This window comes from Cynocephalus volans, chromosome 11, assembly GCF_027409185.1.
Source record: "Cynocephalus volans isolate mCynVol1 chromosome 11, mCynVol1.pri, whole genome shotgun sequence".
NCBI lineage: Eukaryota > Metazoa > Chordata > Mammalia > Dermoptera > Cynocephalidae > Cynocephalus > Cynocephalus volans.
In genome coordinates this window covers 129,215,034-129,232,889 of record NC_084470.1, presented here as the reverse complement: position 1 = coordinate 129,232,889, position 17,856 = coordinate 129,215,034, and the positions used below count along the sequence as shown (strand labels likewise).

The window sequence follows — 17,856 nt, the reverse complement described above, 5'->3', positions numbered from 1 at the left end:
AATGTCCCTTAAAGATCATGTATTGGAAACTTCATCTTCATTGTAACAGTGTTAAGAGGGTGGGAAATCCAATTAAGGAATTTCAAAGGTAGGGCCTTTAGGAGGTGATTAGATTGTGAGGACTGTGCCCATGTGAATGAATTGACTCAATTATGGAGTAATGAGCATGGTTTTGATAGCTTGATAAGGAGAGCAAGTGAGAAATTTAGCTCACTCTGGTTTAGTCCATTCTTGCCAAGTGATGCCCTGGTTGCTGTTGGACCCTATCCAGAACAAGAGCTTCACAAGTGAGCTTCCAAAAATTTAAGAAATGAATTTTGTTTCTTTATAAATTACCCAGTTTGAGATATTCTGTTATAAGTAACCCAAACAGACTAATATACTGCTCCAACTTCCCCTCCCAGTTGCTGCTGCAACTGACCCTAAAGACCTGAACTAAAGCTACCTACTGCCTCCTGAAGAAACTGCTTTATCAGAGTCACTCCATATAACACTCCCAGTCTCTACTGCACCCTGCACCTGGGAACAACAGCTAAAGTTGCACGCTGCCTCCTGGGGTAATGTGGCTTTGGTGGAACTGCTCTACATATCTCTTCCAGTCACTGCTGCAACTTGTCCCCCTGTACCAGAATTGAAGCAATGCCTGGTATCCAAAGAAAAGGTGCTTTGGCCACCTAGAGCAGTCATGCTCCCTGGGCTTGAGCTGAAGTGGTGCATTGCCCCCTGGGGACATGGACTACAAGTGAAAGGATGAAAAAACATATTCCAAGCAAATGGAAAATACAAGAGAGCAGAGGTAGCAATACTTATATCAGACAAAGTAGACATTAAGAAAAAAATTGTAAAAAGAGACAAAGAAGGTCATTATATAATAATAAAAAAGCCAATTAATTAAGACAATGTAAGTTATAAATATATATGTACCTAACATGAGAGCATCTAAATGTATTCACCAATCATTAAATGATCTGAAATGAAGAGATAGACTGCAATACAATAATTGTAGAGAACTTCAACACCTCATTTGCATCAACGGACAGATTGTCCAGACAGAAAATCAATAAAGAAACATTGGACTTGAATTACACTTTAGAATAAATGGCCCTAAAAGACATAAAGAAACATTCCATCCAATAGCAACAGAATACACCTTCTTCTCCAGTATACATGGAACATCTCCAGGATAGATAATATGTTAGGCCACAAAATAAGTCATAACAATTTTAAGATGAATGAAATAATATCAACAATCTTTTCCAATCACAATGACATGAAACTAGGAATCAATAACAGGAGAAATCATGGAGAATTAAAAATTATGTGGAAATTAAACAACATGCTCCTAAACAAATATTGAGTAAAAAATAAAACAAAAGGAAAATCAAAAAATACCTTGAGAGGAAAGTAAATGGAAATGCAGCATTGTGAAACTTATGGAAAGATGAAAAAGGAGTTCTGAGAGGTAAATTCATAGCAATAAATGTCTATATCAGAAAAGAAAAAAGGATCTCAAATAAACAATTTAACATTACATCTCAAGGAACTAAGAAAAGAAGAAAATAAGCCTAAACTCAGCAGAAGAAAGGAAATAACAAAGATCAGAGAAAAAATAAATAAAATAGAGTAGAAACAATAGAAAAAGATTAATAAAACTAAGAGTTGATCTTTTGAATAGATAAACAATTGACAAGCCTTATGTAGATTAAGAAAAAAAGAGAGAAGACTCAAACAAATAAAACCAGAAATGAAAGTGCTGACATTACAACTGATACTACAGAAATACAAAAATTCATGAGACTACTAAGAACAATTACACACTAATGAATTGAATAACCTAGAAGAAATGTATAAATTTTTAGACACATATGACTTACCAAGACTGAATCATGAATAGAAAATCTGAATAGACTAATAATGGATAAGGAGATTGAATTAATAACTAAAAGTTTCCCATCAAAGAGAAGCCCAGGATTGATGGCTTCATAGCTATATTCTACCAAACATTTAAATAAAACTTAATATCAATGCCTCTCAAGCTCTTTAAAAAAAATTGAAGTGGAGGAAATACTTGCATACTTATTTTATTAGTACGGGATTACCCTGATACCAAAGCCAGACAAGGACACTACAAGAAAAGAAAATTATAGGCCTATGTCTCTGATTAACATAAATGCAAAAATCCACAAGACTACACTAGCAAACAGAATTCAACAATATATTAAAAGAATCGTTCACCGTGGTCAAGTGAAATTTATCCCATGAATGCAAGGATGGACCAACATATGCAAACAATAAATGTGATACACCACAATAATAGAATGAAGAACAAAAGCCATATGATCATATCAATAGATGCAGAAAAAGCCTTTGACAAAATCCAAACTTCTTTTACAATAAAAAATCTCAACAGATTAGGTATACAAGTAATGTACTCTAACACATTAAAGGCCATCCATACAAGGCAAACTAACAATACTTTAAAATGAAAAGTTGAAAGCTTTTGCTATAAGATTAGGAATAAAACAAAGAAGCCCACTCTCATCACTTCTCTTCAACATAGTACTGGAAGTTTTAACCAGAGCAATTATGCAAGAAAAATAAACAAATAAAAGACATACAAATTGGGAAGGACAAAGTCGAAACTGTTCCTATGTGTAGATGGTGTGATCCTATTAATAGAAAACCCTAAAACCTCCACCCAAAAAACTCTTAGAATCAATAAACAATTCAGTAAAACATTGTAGGATACAAAAGCAACATACAATAATAGTATGTCATCATACAGTAGCTTCTATACACTAGCAATAAACTGTCCAATATACATATATATATATATCATTTATAACAGCAACAACAAAAAATAAAATAGGTATAAATTTAACCAAAAAGTGAAAGAAATGTGAACTGAAAACTATAAAACACTGATGAAATAACTTGATGAAAACACAGATAAATGGAAAGATATCCCATGTTCATGGATTAGAAGAATTATATTGTTAAAATGTCCACAGTACTCAAAGTAATCTGCAGATTACACGCAATCCCTATTAGTATTGTAATGCCATTATTTACAGAAATAGTAAAAAATGCTAAAATTTACATGAAACCACAAAAGACCCCAAATAAATAAAACAATTTTGAGCAGAAAGAATACAACTGGAGGCATCACATTACATAATTTCAAAATATAAAGCTATTGTAATCAAAGCAGCATAGTACTGGCATAAAAATAAACACATGGGCCAGTGGAGCAGGATAGAAAATCCAGATATACACTGATGCATTTGCAGCCAATTAGGTTTGATAAAGGAGCCAAGAACACACAATGGAGAAAGGACAGTCTCTTTAGTAAGTGGTGCCGGGAATACTGGACATCCATTTGCAGAAGAATAAAATTAAATTCTTATCTTACAACACATACCAAAATCAGCCTAAAATGGATTAAAGACTTAAAGACCTGAAACTTTAAAACTACTAGAAGTAAACATAGATTAAAAGCTCTACAACATTGCAATAGATATATATTTTTAAAATATGACTCTGAAAGCACAGGCAACAAAAGCAAAAATAGACAAATGGGATTCCATCAAACAGAAAGATTCTGCACAGCAAGGGAAACAATTAATGGAGTGAAGAGACAGCTTATGGAATGAAAGGCAATATTTGCAAACCATACAGCTGGTAAAGAATTAATATCCAAAATATATAAGGAACTCAAACAACTCAATAGCAAGAAAAAAACTTGATTAAAAAATGAGCAAAGGGCATGAACAGAAGTTTCTCAAAAGAAGGCATACAAATGGGCTAACAGTTTTATGAAACAATACTCAACATTACTAATCATCTGGAAAAGGCAAATTAAAACCACAATGAGATATCATAGAAACAAAATTTGTATATTAGGTCTAATAAACTCGATGATACTTTTAATTTTTATATTTTGGCTGAATTCTCTTTGGATTATTTCTTCATATGACATAATTTTGGAATACTTTCACTATAGATAAAATAAAAAATAATTCAATCTTTAGAATGTTTGATTTAAATTTGCAACTTGACACAGACATATTAGGAAAGTAATTTCAGGTTAATCACTTATGACTTATAATATCTATAAATTTTTAGAATTGTTGTCAAATTTTAGAAAAGATCGGTCAAATTTTCTTGATATAATGAACTCCAAGATTACAGAGCATTAAAATATTTCTTATATTATTAATATTAAATACTCTTTCAATTGAGACATTGTAAACTAATTTGTTCTCAATGTCTTCATTTTAAAGACATGTTACAAGATTTACGGTATTTTCTTTGAGGTCAATATATCATTATGACATGAAAAACTTTCATTCTTACTAGGCATCAATGAGAACTGAATTATCTACTTAAAATTTTATGTGTTCTATGATATCTTTCATATTTTTAAATGCTGTTTTGTTTTCAATACTCCTAGACTTCTGGTGCCAGGCAATATGCAACATATTTATATGTGCTATGTCTGCAGACCCAACCTCTTTGTGTCTTGATGGCAACTGATTTGGCACGGTGGTGGTAATAATATTCCTAGAAGCCATTCTTACACTTGGATGGGCATAAGTTACCAAATTATATACACTAATCTCAAACTAAAAGCATTCTGTGTGTGACTTTTCAGTTGAGTCTTCCAAATGCTTGACTTTCTAATGTCAACTGATTCAGTGGGAGTATAATGAGGAGGAAATCTGAGTAAAATAAGACAGGAGCTTGCTTATTTTCTTGCAATTAAGATGACTTTTCAGTTTTTACAAAAAATGAGACAATGCAGAAACATCACTAGGAGCCCTTTCAGGTCCTTGATGATGTCTGTTCCAATGAGGAGCCCTGAAGTTTAACCTTCATTAGTTCTCAGGTAATCAAGCCTTGATTATAATTATCAGTTTTTCCTCTTTTTCTTCATATCCAGATTTTGTGTGATTGTTATATTATGAATTTGTTCAGTAAATTGCTTAATTTGTATCCATTCCTCTGAGTCCTTTTCCCTCCATCCATTCTAACGACTGCCAAAGCAATGTTACTTAACTACTACATTACCTGCATTCTTTTTCCTTGATTAGATCTATCACAGATGTTTTACTGTCTATAAAATAATTTAATTTTTTAATCTGAAATTCAAACCTCTCCTTATTCACAGCTCTTCTTATTTCTTCCCGTACTTCCTTGTGCAAAACCACTGCTTCAGTTTTTGTCTTCTTATTAGTTCTAGAATAGTCTCTACGCTTTCCTGTACTTCAGAATCTTTGTTCAGGTGTAATCTTGCAAACTACAGTGTAATATCCAAGTATTCTTCAGACAACCCCAGATCAAGCTCAGTGCTCAGTAATTTCTCTTTCCTCTAAACTCCTCTGGTACTTATTGATCAAAATATTCATTTATTAATTAGCATAGTCACTTGCTTCTAATTTTTAAAATATGGGGGTTTTCTCTAATACAAATTTGCATCTCCGAAGTCTTATAAATTTTGCCTAATTTCATGCCCTACATGTACATAGTATATACTTGTTGAGAATGTGCTAAAATGAATATTAATAATATATTGGTAATTTTATTACATTCTTCTAAATCTATTTGTAACAAACTTTTTAGATGAAAAGTATTGAAAAGAAATAAAACAAGAAAGCTAGCCCATTTATAATAGTCACACACACAAAAATACCTAGAAATAAATTTAATCAAGGAGGTGAAAGATATCTACAATGAAAACTACAAATCACTCTTGAAAGAAATTAAAGAGGACACAAAAAGATGGAAAGACATTCCATGCTCTTGGGATGGAAGTATTAACATTGTGAAAATGTCCATACTGTGAAAGCAATCTAAAGATTCAATGCAATCCCCATCAAAATGCCTGCTGTACACTGGATGCCCCCTGTCCCCCGCAACCTAATTGAAGCTTAATCCTCACTGTAACTGTTGAGGGTAGGAAATCCTATTATGCTAACTGAAAGATTGGGCCTTGAAAGGTTATTAGATTGCAGGATCATGCCATAATGAATGGATTAAAAATGGTGGTCATGGGTGTAGTTCTGAGAGCTTTAAAAAGAGAGTGAATGAAGAGGTTAGTCTCTCCTGCTCTTTCTGCTCCACCATTTCTGCAATGGGATACCTTGCTATCACTGTCACCACCACCAAGACTCTTGTGGGACTTGCACTTTGGGCTCACAACCTCAGAAACTTTAAGCAAATAAATTTTGTTTTCTTATAAATCACCCAGTTTCAGGTAGTTTGTTATAGACAACAGAAATGGACTAATACAATACCAATGGCATTCTTCACAGAAATAGAAAAAACAATCTTAACATTCATATGGAACAACAAAAGACCACAAATAGCCAAAGCAATCCTGAGCAAAAAAAATAAAGCCAGAAGCATAACACTACCTGACTTCAAACCATACTACAAGGCTATAGTAACCAAAACAGCATGGTACTGGCATAAAAACAGATACTTGGACCAATGGAACAGAATGGAGAACACAGAAATCAACCCATGTGCTTACAGCCAGCTGATCTTTGACAAAGGCACCAAGAACTTGCACTGGGGAAAAGACTGCATTTTCAATAAATAATTCTGGGAAAACTGGGCATCCATATGTAGAAGAATGAAACTAGACCCATACCTCTCATTATATACCAAAATCAACTCAAGATAGTTTAAAGACTTAAATATAGAACCCAAAACAGTAAAACTCCTGAAGGAAAAGATAGAGGAAACACTTCAGGAGGTAGGACTGGGCACAGGCTTTGTGAATATGACCTCCAAAACATAAGCAACAAAAGGAAAATTAAGCAAATTGAATTATATCAAACTAAAGAGCTTCTGCATAGCAAAAGAAACAGTTAATAGAGCAACAGACAACCTACAAAATGGCAGAAAATATTTGCAAACTATGTATCTGACAAAGGATTAACTATACAGAATACACAAGGAACTCAAACAACTTAACAGTGAAAAAACAAATAACCCAGTTCAAAAATGGGCAAAGGAGCTGAACAGGCATTTCTCAAAGGAAGATGTATAGATGGCCAACAGACACATGAAAAAATGTTCAGCGTCACACAGCACCACGGAAATGCAAATCAAAACCACACTGAGATATCACCTCACCCCAGTTAGACTGGCATTATCAAAAAGATGGAGAACAACAAATGCTGGTGAGGATGCAGAGAAAGAGGAATGCTCCTACACTGTTGGTGCGACTGTAAATTAGTGCAGGCATTATAGAAAATGGTATGAGGTTCCTTAAGCAACTTCAGATAGAACTGCCATAACATCCAGCAATTCCACTGCTGGTTATATACCCAAAGGAATGGAAATCATGGTATTGAAGAGAAACCTATACCCCCATGCTTTTTGCAGCTCTATTTACAGTAGCCAAGAGATATAATCAAACTAAACGTCTATCATTGGATGACTGGATAGGAAAATGTGGCATATATACACATTGGAATACTACTCTGCCATAAAAAAGAATGAAATTCTGCCATTCACAGCAATATGGATGAACTTAGAGAAAATAATGTTAAGTGAAATAAGCCAGGCACAGAACTAGAAATACCACATGTCCTCACTCATAAGTGGGAGCTAAAAAATAAACAAATAATTTTTTTAAAAAGTAAGATTCAAAAATCACAATAATATGTTCAACTTTCAAAAGGAGAGTACAGAACTGAGGTTACCAGAGTTGGGAAAGGGGCAGGGGAAAAGGGGGTAAGGAAAGAATTCGTAAAGGGCCATGAAAAATGATTACAGTGTATAATGATGAATATACTAATTATCCTGATTTGAGCATCACATATTGCACACAGGCAATAATATTCAACTCTGTATCCATAGATATGTACAATCAACTGTGTTATATACAAATAAACTAGGAAAAAAATGTATTGATTAGGAATAAACAGTGAACAAAAACACTTATGTGATGCTTTATCAGTCTTTGAAATCAAATAGAAGAAAGGAAAAAACAGTAAAAATAATACTCTGAAAGATAATTGTTGAAATTAATGCAAGAGCATTATTCCCACTTGAATAGTAAAGTTGCATTGTACATTTAACAATCACAAATACGGTAAAAATTTCTACGTTAAAAGCACTCCTTATACTTTAAATTCTCCATACACACATAAATGTGTGTGTTTCTGTTTGTGTATACATGAAAAGCCTCTACAGTCATATATGTATAATTATTTAAAAATAGGTAAACGTGAAGCATACAGTAGAGCACATATGTAAATATCTTACTGTATTTTTAAATAGATCAGTTACCAACAGTTGAATTTATATAAATTTAACAGCATAGGAAGCAAACCAGATTAGAGGCAGAGCCAAGAGCGATACACTTAAGATTGTGGGGAGCAGTCCACTGGGTTTGATACCTGGATCTAGCAATATTTTGTGACCTTGAGGGAATTGCTTAAGTGTTCTGGGCTCAGTTCATTCACCTAGGAGTGTACATCTGAGATAGCAATAGTCTCCCATTTCATTGTGTTGTCATAATTATTGAGTAAATGTGCTTAGATCTGTGCCTGGCATATAACTAACACTCAATAATACTAATCTTGATAACTTTCAAGAACACTATCCAATTGGTTAAAATTACCATTACATTAAAAAAAAACGCAATTGAAAATCTAAACCAGGCAAGATATTTGTATTCATATTCAGAGAGATAAAACTAAGGAAATAATAAAGAGGAAGTTTAGATGATCTTTTTTTCCAATATGTGTTACCAGTTAAATGACTTTTAACTTCAGAATGATAGCTGAAAATTCATATTTGCTTAATTAATTAACATGCTATTTTATTTCTTATTTGTCTCAGAATAAAAGACTAAGTCTGGCTCTTCTACCCTAATTAATTTTTTGAAAACACAAGGAAAAAGAAAAGAAAAGGTGTAAAAAATTACAATGGAAGAAAAATTAGAGAAAAGGAGGGACATTTTATAGAATAAAATGACCAATCCAAGAGGAGGAGATCACAATTCTAAATATGTATGCAAGTATCATCATAGTTTTAGAATGCATAAAGAGGTTGACAAAATTAAAGATAAATATACAAATCCACATTTATCGTGGAAGATTTAATACATACTTTCAATATCTGCTAGAATAATCAAATAAAAACATAATAAAAATATAGACAATTTGAACAAAAAAATTACAAATGACCTACTAAAACAGGTAGAATATTGACCATGATGGGCCATAAAGAAAATCTCATCAAATTTTAAAACCACGTAATAACATATTCATAGCAGCAGTATTTGAATTAACTCCAACTTGTAATCTACTCAAATAACCATAAACAGGCATAAGGATAAATAAAATATGGTATATTAAAATGATGGGATATTATACAGCAATAAGAATTAACAATCTATAACTACATCCAACAACATGGTTTAATGTCCCAAACATAATTTTTAGTGAAAGATTGTAAACAAAAAAGTAGCGTCTTTTGCATTTATATAAAGTACAAAAAACAGGCAAACATATTTCATGTTCTTCGAGATCAGGAATGGTCACCCTGTGTGGGGGTGGGACAGGGCACTGGTGGATGGGGAATTACTAACTGGAAATGAATACTGGGGTTTTCTGGGAGACAGTGATGTTCAGTGAAGTGAAGTTGTCTCCACCTTCTCCATACTCAGCAAAACATCTGTTCCTATTCTTTTTATACAAATTATATCTCAATACAAAGTTTTAAAAATCAGCATTTTAATTTCTTGATTTTTGAATTATTAATCTCATTTTTATCAAATGAGAGTAACCCAGTTGCTTCACACACATATACAGTCTTTAGAAAACTAATATAATGAATTGCTGGAAAAGCAGACCCCCAAACCAGCCAGCCCTGCATTCTTGGTAAAGTTTACTCAAATTGCCTGGGTGTTGATTGTGAAAACATTGCCTAAACTAAGTTCTGCAAATGATTTAAAAAATTTTTTTTTATCTCACTCCTTTGAAATGAGTTTAGTTTTACTTTAAACATCATGTGCTTCAGCTACTAAAATATTTACTCCAGGAACTCAGAGGCTTTTTAAACGAGCTTCTATTATTTTCTGTTCTGAGGCTTATACCCAATAAACCTGAATAGTTTGGACAATTGGAGGATTTATGAAATCCAGGGGATATCACCAGCTGCTGCTTTGCACATTCCAAGAATCTGAACTTGTTCCAATGGAGAATATACCCGGGTTTTTAAGAACAAATCAAACAGCAGGTCACAGCATTAACTCTCAGTGAGAGTGCAGTGAGAATCAGGTCAAGCTCTAGCCCAGCTGGAGTTTGTAGTTGATTTTTTTGTTGTTGTTTGTTTATCTTGCAAAAGTTTCTGATGGGCGGAGCATCTGGTTTCAACTTCCTTTTGGAGCAAATACTTTCCTGCAGTAATCACAATTTTTAGCAAAGGGGAACTGTGTGGTGTCAGCTGTGCCAGCTAGTAAATGTACCCCTAAAAGATCCGAAAAAATGAGATTTCCAGCAAAAATTATTTGGCTTATGTTATGGGCTGTTTGTGTAGCAGAAGGTAAGATGAAAAGACTTTTTTTCTATAACTATATTGTAAAACATTTGGTCTCTGTGGTTTTCAAAGTGGTAATAAAAATTTGGTCCATAAAATGTGTTTTTGTTACTATTCTGTAGATTAACATTTGAGTGGCTTTTGACATTGGTAAGCTTAAAACATACGTTAGTTTATTTGAGTGGCACGTGTGATTATTCATTACAATTTTATTTAATGTGAAATTTAAGAAAATGTTTTAATCAATGTTTTCAAAAACTGTAATCTGGCATAATCATTTCCTTTGTAATTATCACAAAATGTAATTTACTTTTTTTACTTATAAGTTTCACCAAAATGCTTTATGTGAAAGTATTAAGTATGTGAATATACATAGTCAATAAAAGCTTTCAAGTCATATAATGATAGGATTTATTTCAGATATAATTTTAACTCTTCCTAAAGAAAAATGTATTTATCATTTACAACTGATAGTACCCTGGCCTTAAAAGTGTTGTAGACAAGCAATATTTGTATTATCAGAATGAAAATATATAAATTTGAAACACAATTGAATATACAGTATTTGCAACATCTAAGTTGTTTAATAGGATTTTTTTTCCTGTAGTTGTATGTAAGAAATATTCTCAAAGTGCATTCTTTTCGTATAGTGAATATGAGGATATGAGCTTTTTTCTGATATCAGTAAGACAATTTCTGGATTCATAATTACATTTAATTTTATTACTGCTTCTTGATAGATTAAAAAGTTTATTCTTGGAAGAAGTTTGCTTTTCCAGTTCATGATAGGTAACCAGTTATGTGATAGATATTTGATCAACATTTTTAAACCATATGAACTACATGTCATTCCAAATTTCCCAAAACTTTTCACTTAGTCAAATTTTAATAGAGTACCTGCAACGTAGCCTCTGGGCACTGAAAAATATTACCAAATAACACAAAACCTCTGTCCTTGAAGTCATCCAATCCAGAAAATAAAGGAAGATTTTTAAAGTTATATCCTTTACTAATATTTTTAAAAATTTGCTCAAAAGTGCTAAATGCTTTTTGTAAGATGGAGCCTTTATTCAGGTATATTTTCTAATATGTTATTACTTCATTTTGTTTTGAAGAGTAAACCTTTCTGCCACTTTTTAACCTAGGTAAACTATCATTTCCTTGCATACGGGTTACAATTTGTATTTTAAAATAAAATATTATTTTATTGGCAAAGAGTTCCAAATGTATTAACATTACCAATTTTAGCAAACATCTTTTCATTTTTTCACATAAACGTTTTTGTCTTTTCTTATTTTATGGGAATGCTTTTAATGTTCCAGTGTTTATGTACACTTTGTTGAGGTTTTATGTAGGTATCATTTGTCATGTGAGGGAGATTTATTTCTAGCTAAATTTTAAGAAGCAAGAATCAATGCCAAGTTTAATTAAACTGTTTACGTGATAACAGAGTGGAATTTGAAACATTTTTAAAATAAGCTGCAACAAAGTATATGTGATAATTTAAAATAGTGATTTAAACTCTTCATTTACATAATAAATCATAGTTTACTTGTTTATTTGACATGTATTTTATTTTTCATCAATGTCTGTTTTAATGGAATATCAATTTCTGCTGGTGAATTGAGCATTTATAGTATGTATGCTATATTGAAAATGACTATAAATCTGGCCACTTCTTAACTGATAAAGCACAACGTTAGTATTTAAAGCAAAGCTTAGGTCAGCCTCATAATTTTTATAAAAACACGTATAATGCAGTAGCCAACAGAGAAAAATTCTATACATTTTTAGTAGCTATAGAACTTATATTTTATTCCTTGTTTGCTAAACCAGTTTGAGATGTCAATCAGTTCTACCAGTCTACCATACCTAACAGAAACTTTACTCAGCAGAGCAGGCTTGGTCATTAATATTCATGTATACTTCAGTATTTGTTTCTGTTTTTATTTTCACTATGAGCACTGAATATTAAATTGAGAAACCGAGAAAAAACTGTATTAAATACTATCACAATCTGCATTACTCACCTAGACATAACATTTTAGCATTTCCTAAATTGCTTCTGACCTGATGAGAGTGAACATTTTTTAAAAAATGCTATTCATCACTAAAGAAAAATAATAGCCAAGAAGAATTTATAAACCAAGCTTTCTATTTGTTTTCCCTTTTTAAGAAGGTAGGGATTAAGGACATAGTTTAGAATAATAATTCCTCCATCATACATTGTAGTTTCATCTTTTTGGAATGTTTTTTGACTGAGATTTGCAAGTAAATGTTCTAGGTTTAGGGTCTAGCAATTGAATACTGTATGAAATTAGGCCACAGCCCAGAAATTCCAGGATGGTTAAAGTGAATAAATTAAAACTCTATGAAAACATGTCAAAGTAATTACTGGCTATGTTGTTTTGGAAGATATATGTTTTCTAATCTTGCAATTTTTGAAGACAAAATAGTTCTTTCAGGTCCTGAAAGACATAGATCCAAGATTGAGGGATTACATTCCAATCAGATGAAGGAAAATTCATTTCTTTATGTATTCTATTGTTTCAAGTACCAAAACATTCTCAAATTTGTGTTAAGCCTCATATGGAAAACGTTGTTAACATAACTATTATATAAATTAACTATAAATCATTACAAATTAATCTTTATAAGGATATTTGTGAATGTTACGTACCATTGTCTTATCCAGAAAACGTGTGATAATGGTTTATAATCCTAAATTCTGTGTTTGAATTTCAGTGGGATAAATAAGAATCTCCCTTCCCCACAACCACACATTTCAGAGGAAGTACTAAGGGTATTTATGTCTATGATGTGATCTAAAGTTGCACAATACCCCAACTGCCTTCAGTATGTTTTCTCCTAAAATGCTTTGCAACTTGATATTACTATAAATTCAACCAAACTGTAATTTACACGGAACGTCAAATACTCTGAATAAATACCTTAGGGTAGTTAAATTTAGTATTATTCTTTATAATCTTCCCTGTAATACAAACTTCCTTGTAACAATTTTAGTGGGGGAGGGTAGAAATTAAAGGTGATGAGGGTCAGAAAAACAGGACAAAGAGATTCTGGAAGGTGAGGTGTGCCCAGGTGGGCCAGATCTGCTGCGTGAGGTGCTACAGGGAGGGCGCTGAGATGGGGCAGAGAAATTGCCTGCAGGAAAGGCGAGAGAGAGAGAGAGAGAGAGGAGAGAGAGAGAGAGAGAGAGAGAGAGAGAGAGAGAGAGAGCGAGAGAGACACACACACGCCAGGGCAAACTGCTCATTTTAAGTGCAGGCATACCCTGGGAATGCATATGTTGCTCCTCTGACTCTGTATAATTTTAAAATAAAACTGAAATATTTAAGTGTTACAAACTAAAATTATTCTTAGGTAGAAGTAAGTTCCCAAATTTAAGTTCAAAAGCAGTTCGTAAGTATTTTTCAGTTTTGGCCTTTGGTTGCTAAGATCTGAGCCAAAGTCTAAGCTGTCCTATTTTGATCCATTTTTATTTACTTAGTCCCTGACTGTTCTGCAGTGGCTGCCGGTTTCCCCTCTTCCCCCTATGCCTCCTCCTCCTCCTCCCACACAAACCACCCCCCACAGGCCTAGGCCTTGGAGATTCTGCCAACCAATCTATCCCGTGCTCAGTTAGCTAACGTGCACTTTACCTATTTCCTAATAACTTTACATCTCAGCACACAGTGCATGAAAAGGACATGAGGTGATTGAAGAACAGGCAAAAAGTATTACAATTCAGCTTAAAATGATAAAGAGATAGTATAAAAAATGGCTCACAGAAAGTAAAATAATAGGGCTGGCCGGTTGGTTAGAGCACTGTGTTATAACAGGAAGGGTCAAGGGTTTGGATCCTTTTACTAGACAGCTGCTGGGGAAAAAAAAAAAAAAGTAAAATAAGTGAACAGAAAAGAAAACTAGGAAATAAGAAAAACAAAACAAAAAAAAAAAAAAAGAGAGAGGTTTGGCAGAGCATTGTATTTGTTTTGAGGTTTTAGCCTATGAGACAAGTTTCTCATAAACCTTGTTAACTGGAAATGTAATGGAAAAGTGATTATAGAAATGTTCCGTTGAAGGTTTCTAAAAGGTATTTTTTTTTTGAGCTAAATAAAATCGATTCCTGACTTCAAAAACTATATGATAAATTCAAACTTAATACACATAGATCAGATGTATAATGGAATTAGAGACGCTGGAGTTTCCTGGGTTCATGCAGCAGAGCTCTAAGTGCATTACACAGCCTTCTATTGCCTTCTCTTTCACATTTGCTGCTCTCTGATCTTTCCACAGGTTGTCTATAATCTACAGATACAACAGAAAGACTCCCAGGTTGTTTCTGTTTCATTCATTCATTATTTGTTCTTCTGTTTATTCAATAATCACTTTTTGAGTGACTGCTATGCCCTAGGTGCTATGACAAGCACTTTCCCAAAGAAGTTTATTTAGTGGAGAAAACAAAAAATAAATATTATATTTTGTTTTATTAATATATTGCATTTTATCATAGAAATTATTGTGACTAAGATAAACAAAAGATAGTATGGGATAATTCAAGTAAGGCAAATTGGGCTAGGTAGATGGAGTGGGATGCGGTTGGAGAGTTAGTTTACAAGAGGAGTTAGCCAGGTGAGAAAAACAAGGAGGACGTTAGAGACTGGAGAACCATCAAGTGCACGTACGAAGAATTAAACGTAGTTCTGTACAGCTGAAGGGCTGAAACCTTCTCTGTATTTATAATTCCTCCAACAGTTTAACTTCCACAAGTACTGCTAGTCAAACTTGGTACAATGCTTCTTGTTTTTCTTTTCTTTCTCTTTTAATACTTATCCCCAAGAGTCTATCAATAATTATTCAGATAAGTAATTTCTGCTACAGTATTTTCAAGGCCCCCATTCGAATGTCACCCTACTGCTAAGCTTTTTGTGGCAACCAGTTGAGTCTAATGGAAACTCCTTCTATCTATACTGTTTATTTTAAGAAGCTAACTGGACTGAAACAGTAATTGGCATTCGGAATTAGCTATTTAAACACTACACATTTCAAGAAATTTGATTTCAGTGGAATTTCAAGCTGTGTCCTGATAGTAACTTGTTTCAGCGCTTAATGACATACTTGTTATTCTGCCCCATTTCTTGTGGCCATCATCCATTCCCCCATTTGCTTTTATGATCATGGAATTATCTTCATGCTCTTTTTCACTGTTAAATATTAAAAATAAACTGTAAAATCATTCTTTAAATTTTAAAAATATTATCTTATTTTTTTCAGGTACATATTAAATGCAACATAATCTCCCTTCTGCTTTTTCTCGAGTATTTTTTTAAACCTTATGACAACTTATTTTCTTTACATAGTTATATATACATATATTCCTTCTGAAATTTCCTTTAATTTTTCTCATTATTTATAAAATTTGAATATGTCTGATTATGAAAAGCTAATGGGATCATATCATATGTGCATATATAAATAGTATTCCTATATATCAGGGACAAAATAAGAAAGAAATTAAATGTAAGGTATTTTTGCTATTTTCATTCTGTTCACTTGTTCTATTTTTTTCTAAATTGATTTTGTAGTTTTGAGACCAGACAGAATAGCAAGAGCCAGATACAGGGTCCCCAGGCCACTGGAAGGAGTTAGGAATGTCCTATAAGTAAAACGAGAAGTCACAGAAGGATTGTACTCATGCGAGTGACGTGATCAAATTTGCAAGAATCACTTATGGCTCTGCGGAGAAGAGACTAGAAGGACAGGAAATTGGGGGAGTGGAGACTACTGAGCAGGTTGTTTCATAATCAAGGTGACAGATCATGATTTACACCAAGATTGTGGAGATGGAAGCAGAAAGCTGGAGAAATGGAGTAAGGGCGATAATCTTTTTCTTATAAGCAGAATCCAGAGATACCATTTAAAATTGATGAAAGAAGTGCCCTAGTTTTAATTATTATTTGAATTTAAAAAGGTAATCGATATGAGAATTATTTGTGTATATTAAACTTATATACACAGAGTAAATATTTTAAGTAGCTGGTAGGAAGATTATGTGAAAGAGTTGTTTCCTGTCTTTTATAACTTAACACAATTAACTAAATTTGAAAAACCAAGAATTAGAGATATAAACATATTATCTGGAAATATAATAATAGCCACAAGGAACAGCATTTGACTGTGGGAAGTGAGAGTGCTGCGTTTTTTTGTGGATGGATTACGTTGCCCCTTTGGTAGAGGCATCTCCATTTGAGATTTAACTAATTTATTTTTGCAGGAACGTGAATGCCATGGAATGGATCTGTATTTTGAAAGTGAAACACACACATATCAGCCTGTAATCAAACAATAGTCTTTCATGTAAAATTATGGACATAAAATTAAAAAACAAAAACAAAAACACAGGCTTGTGGGGTGTGTGTGTTTGAATGATAAGATATTAGCACCATCTAGTGGAATACAATATGTTTGCTGAAATTATAAAAATCAAAACGATGTTATGTGGAATCATCATTAAGTTCATTAATACAAATGTATTAAAAATTTGTAAAATCTCCAAGGAAAAATCAGTGCATATGACATCTCACAAAAGTGTTTTTAATTTCATAAAATACATTTTCTGTTTTATGTTCTAAAACATTTTTGCATGGATGTGTTCCATGATGAGACTTGGCTCAGTTGATTGTTGTTTTTTTATATGTGTATATAAGTTTTTTTTTTTTTTTCTCTATCCTTGTCTTTTTAGAAGAAATTCTGGAAAAGAATGTTAAAATACTCTTATAAAACCAAGTGAGAAAAATAATTTTCAATTAAAATATTAACTTAAATATGTATAGAATTTGCCATTTTTAAAGTAATGTGTGGGGTTTTATTAATGTAATTATTCTAATATCAAGGTAGCTATATCTCATTTAAGCAGAAGGCAGTATTAAAACCATTAACAATACCAACTAAAATCAGTAGGCATGAGCTTATTCATTTTCTGTCTGTTTTCTTTATATATCATTTAGTTAATCTTTTACAAAATAAGAATCATGCTTTAAATGTAGATTTTATTATCTTAATATTTTTATTGTGACACACACACAAGTGAATAAAATATGAACTTACTGTATTACAAATAGTCATAATCAGCTATGTCAAGAAGTAGAACATTTCCAGCATCCCAGAACTCCACTGTGGTCTCTTCCAGATCAATACCCTTGTATCTCTTCTAGAAAGAAAGAAAAAAATATTATCCTGATATTTAAGGTAGTTACATTTTGCTTTTAATTAATAGTTTTACAGTCTGTGTAC

At 32.6% G+C, this 17,856-nt stretch overlaps 1 protein-coding gene across 1 annotated transcript in view; it reads left to right on the top strand.

The window, feature by feature from the left end:
* Positions 1–10,453: 10,453 nt before the first annotated feature.
* CFH (complement factor H) overlaps positions 10,454–17,856 on the top strand; it is a 97,216-nt gene continuing 89,813 nt past the window's right edge. The window contains exon 1 of the mRNA XM_063113730.1: positions 10,454–10,566. Coding sequence (XP_062969800.1) covers positions 10,509–10,566 — 58 coding nt within the window. The 5' untranslated portion in view covers positions 10,454–10,508. The remainder of the gene's footprint in view (positions 10,567–17,856) is intronic.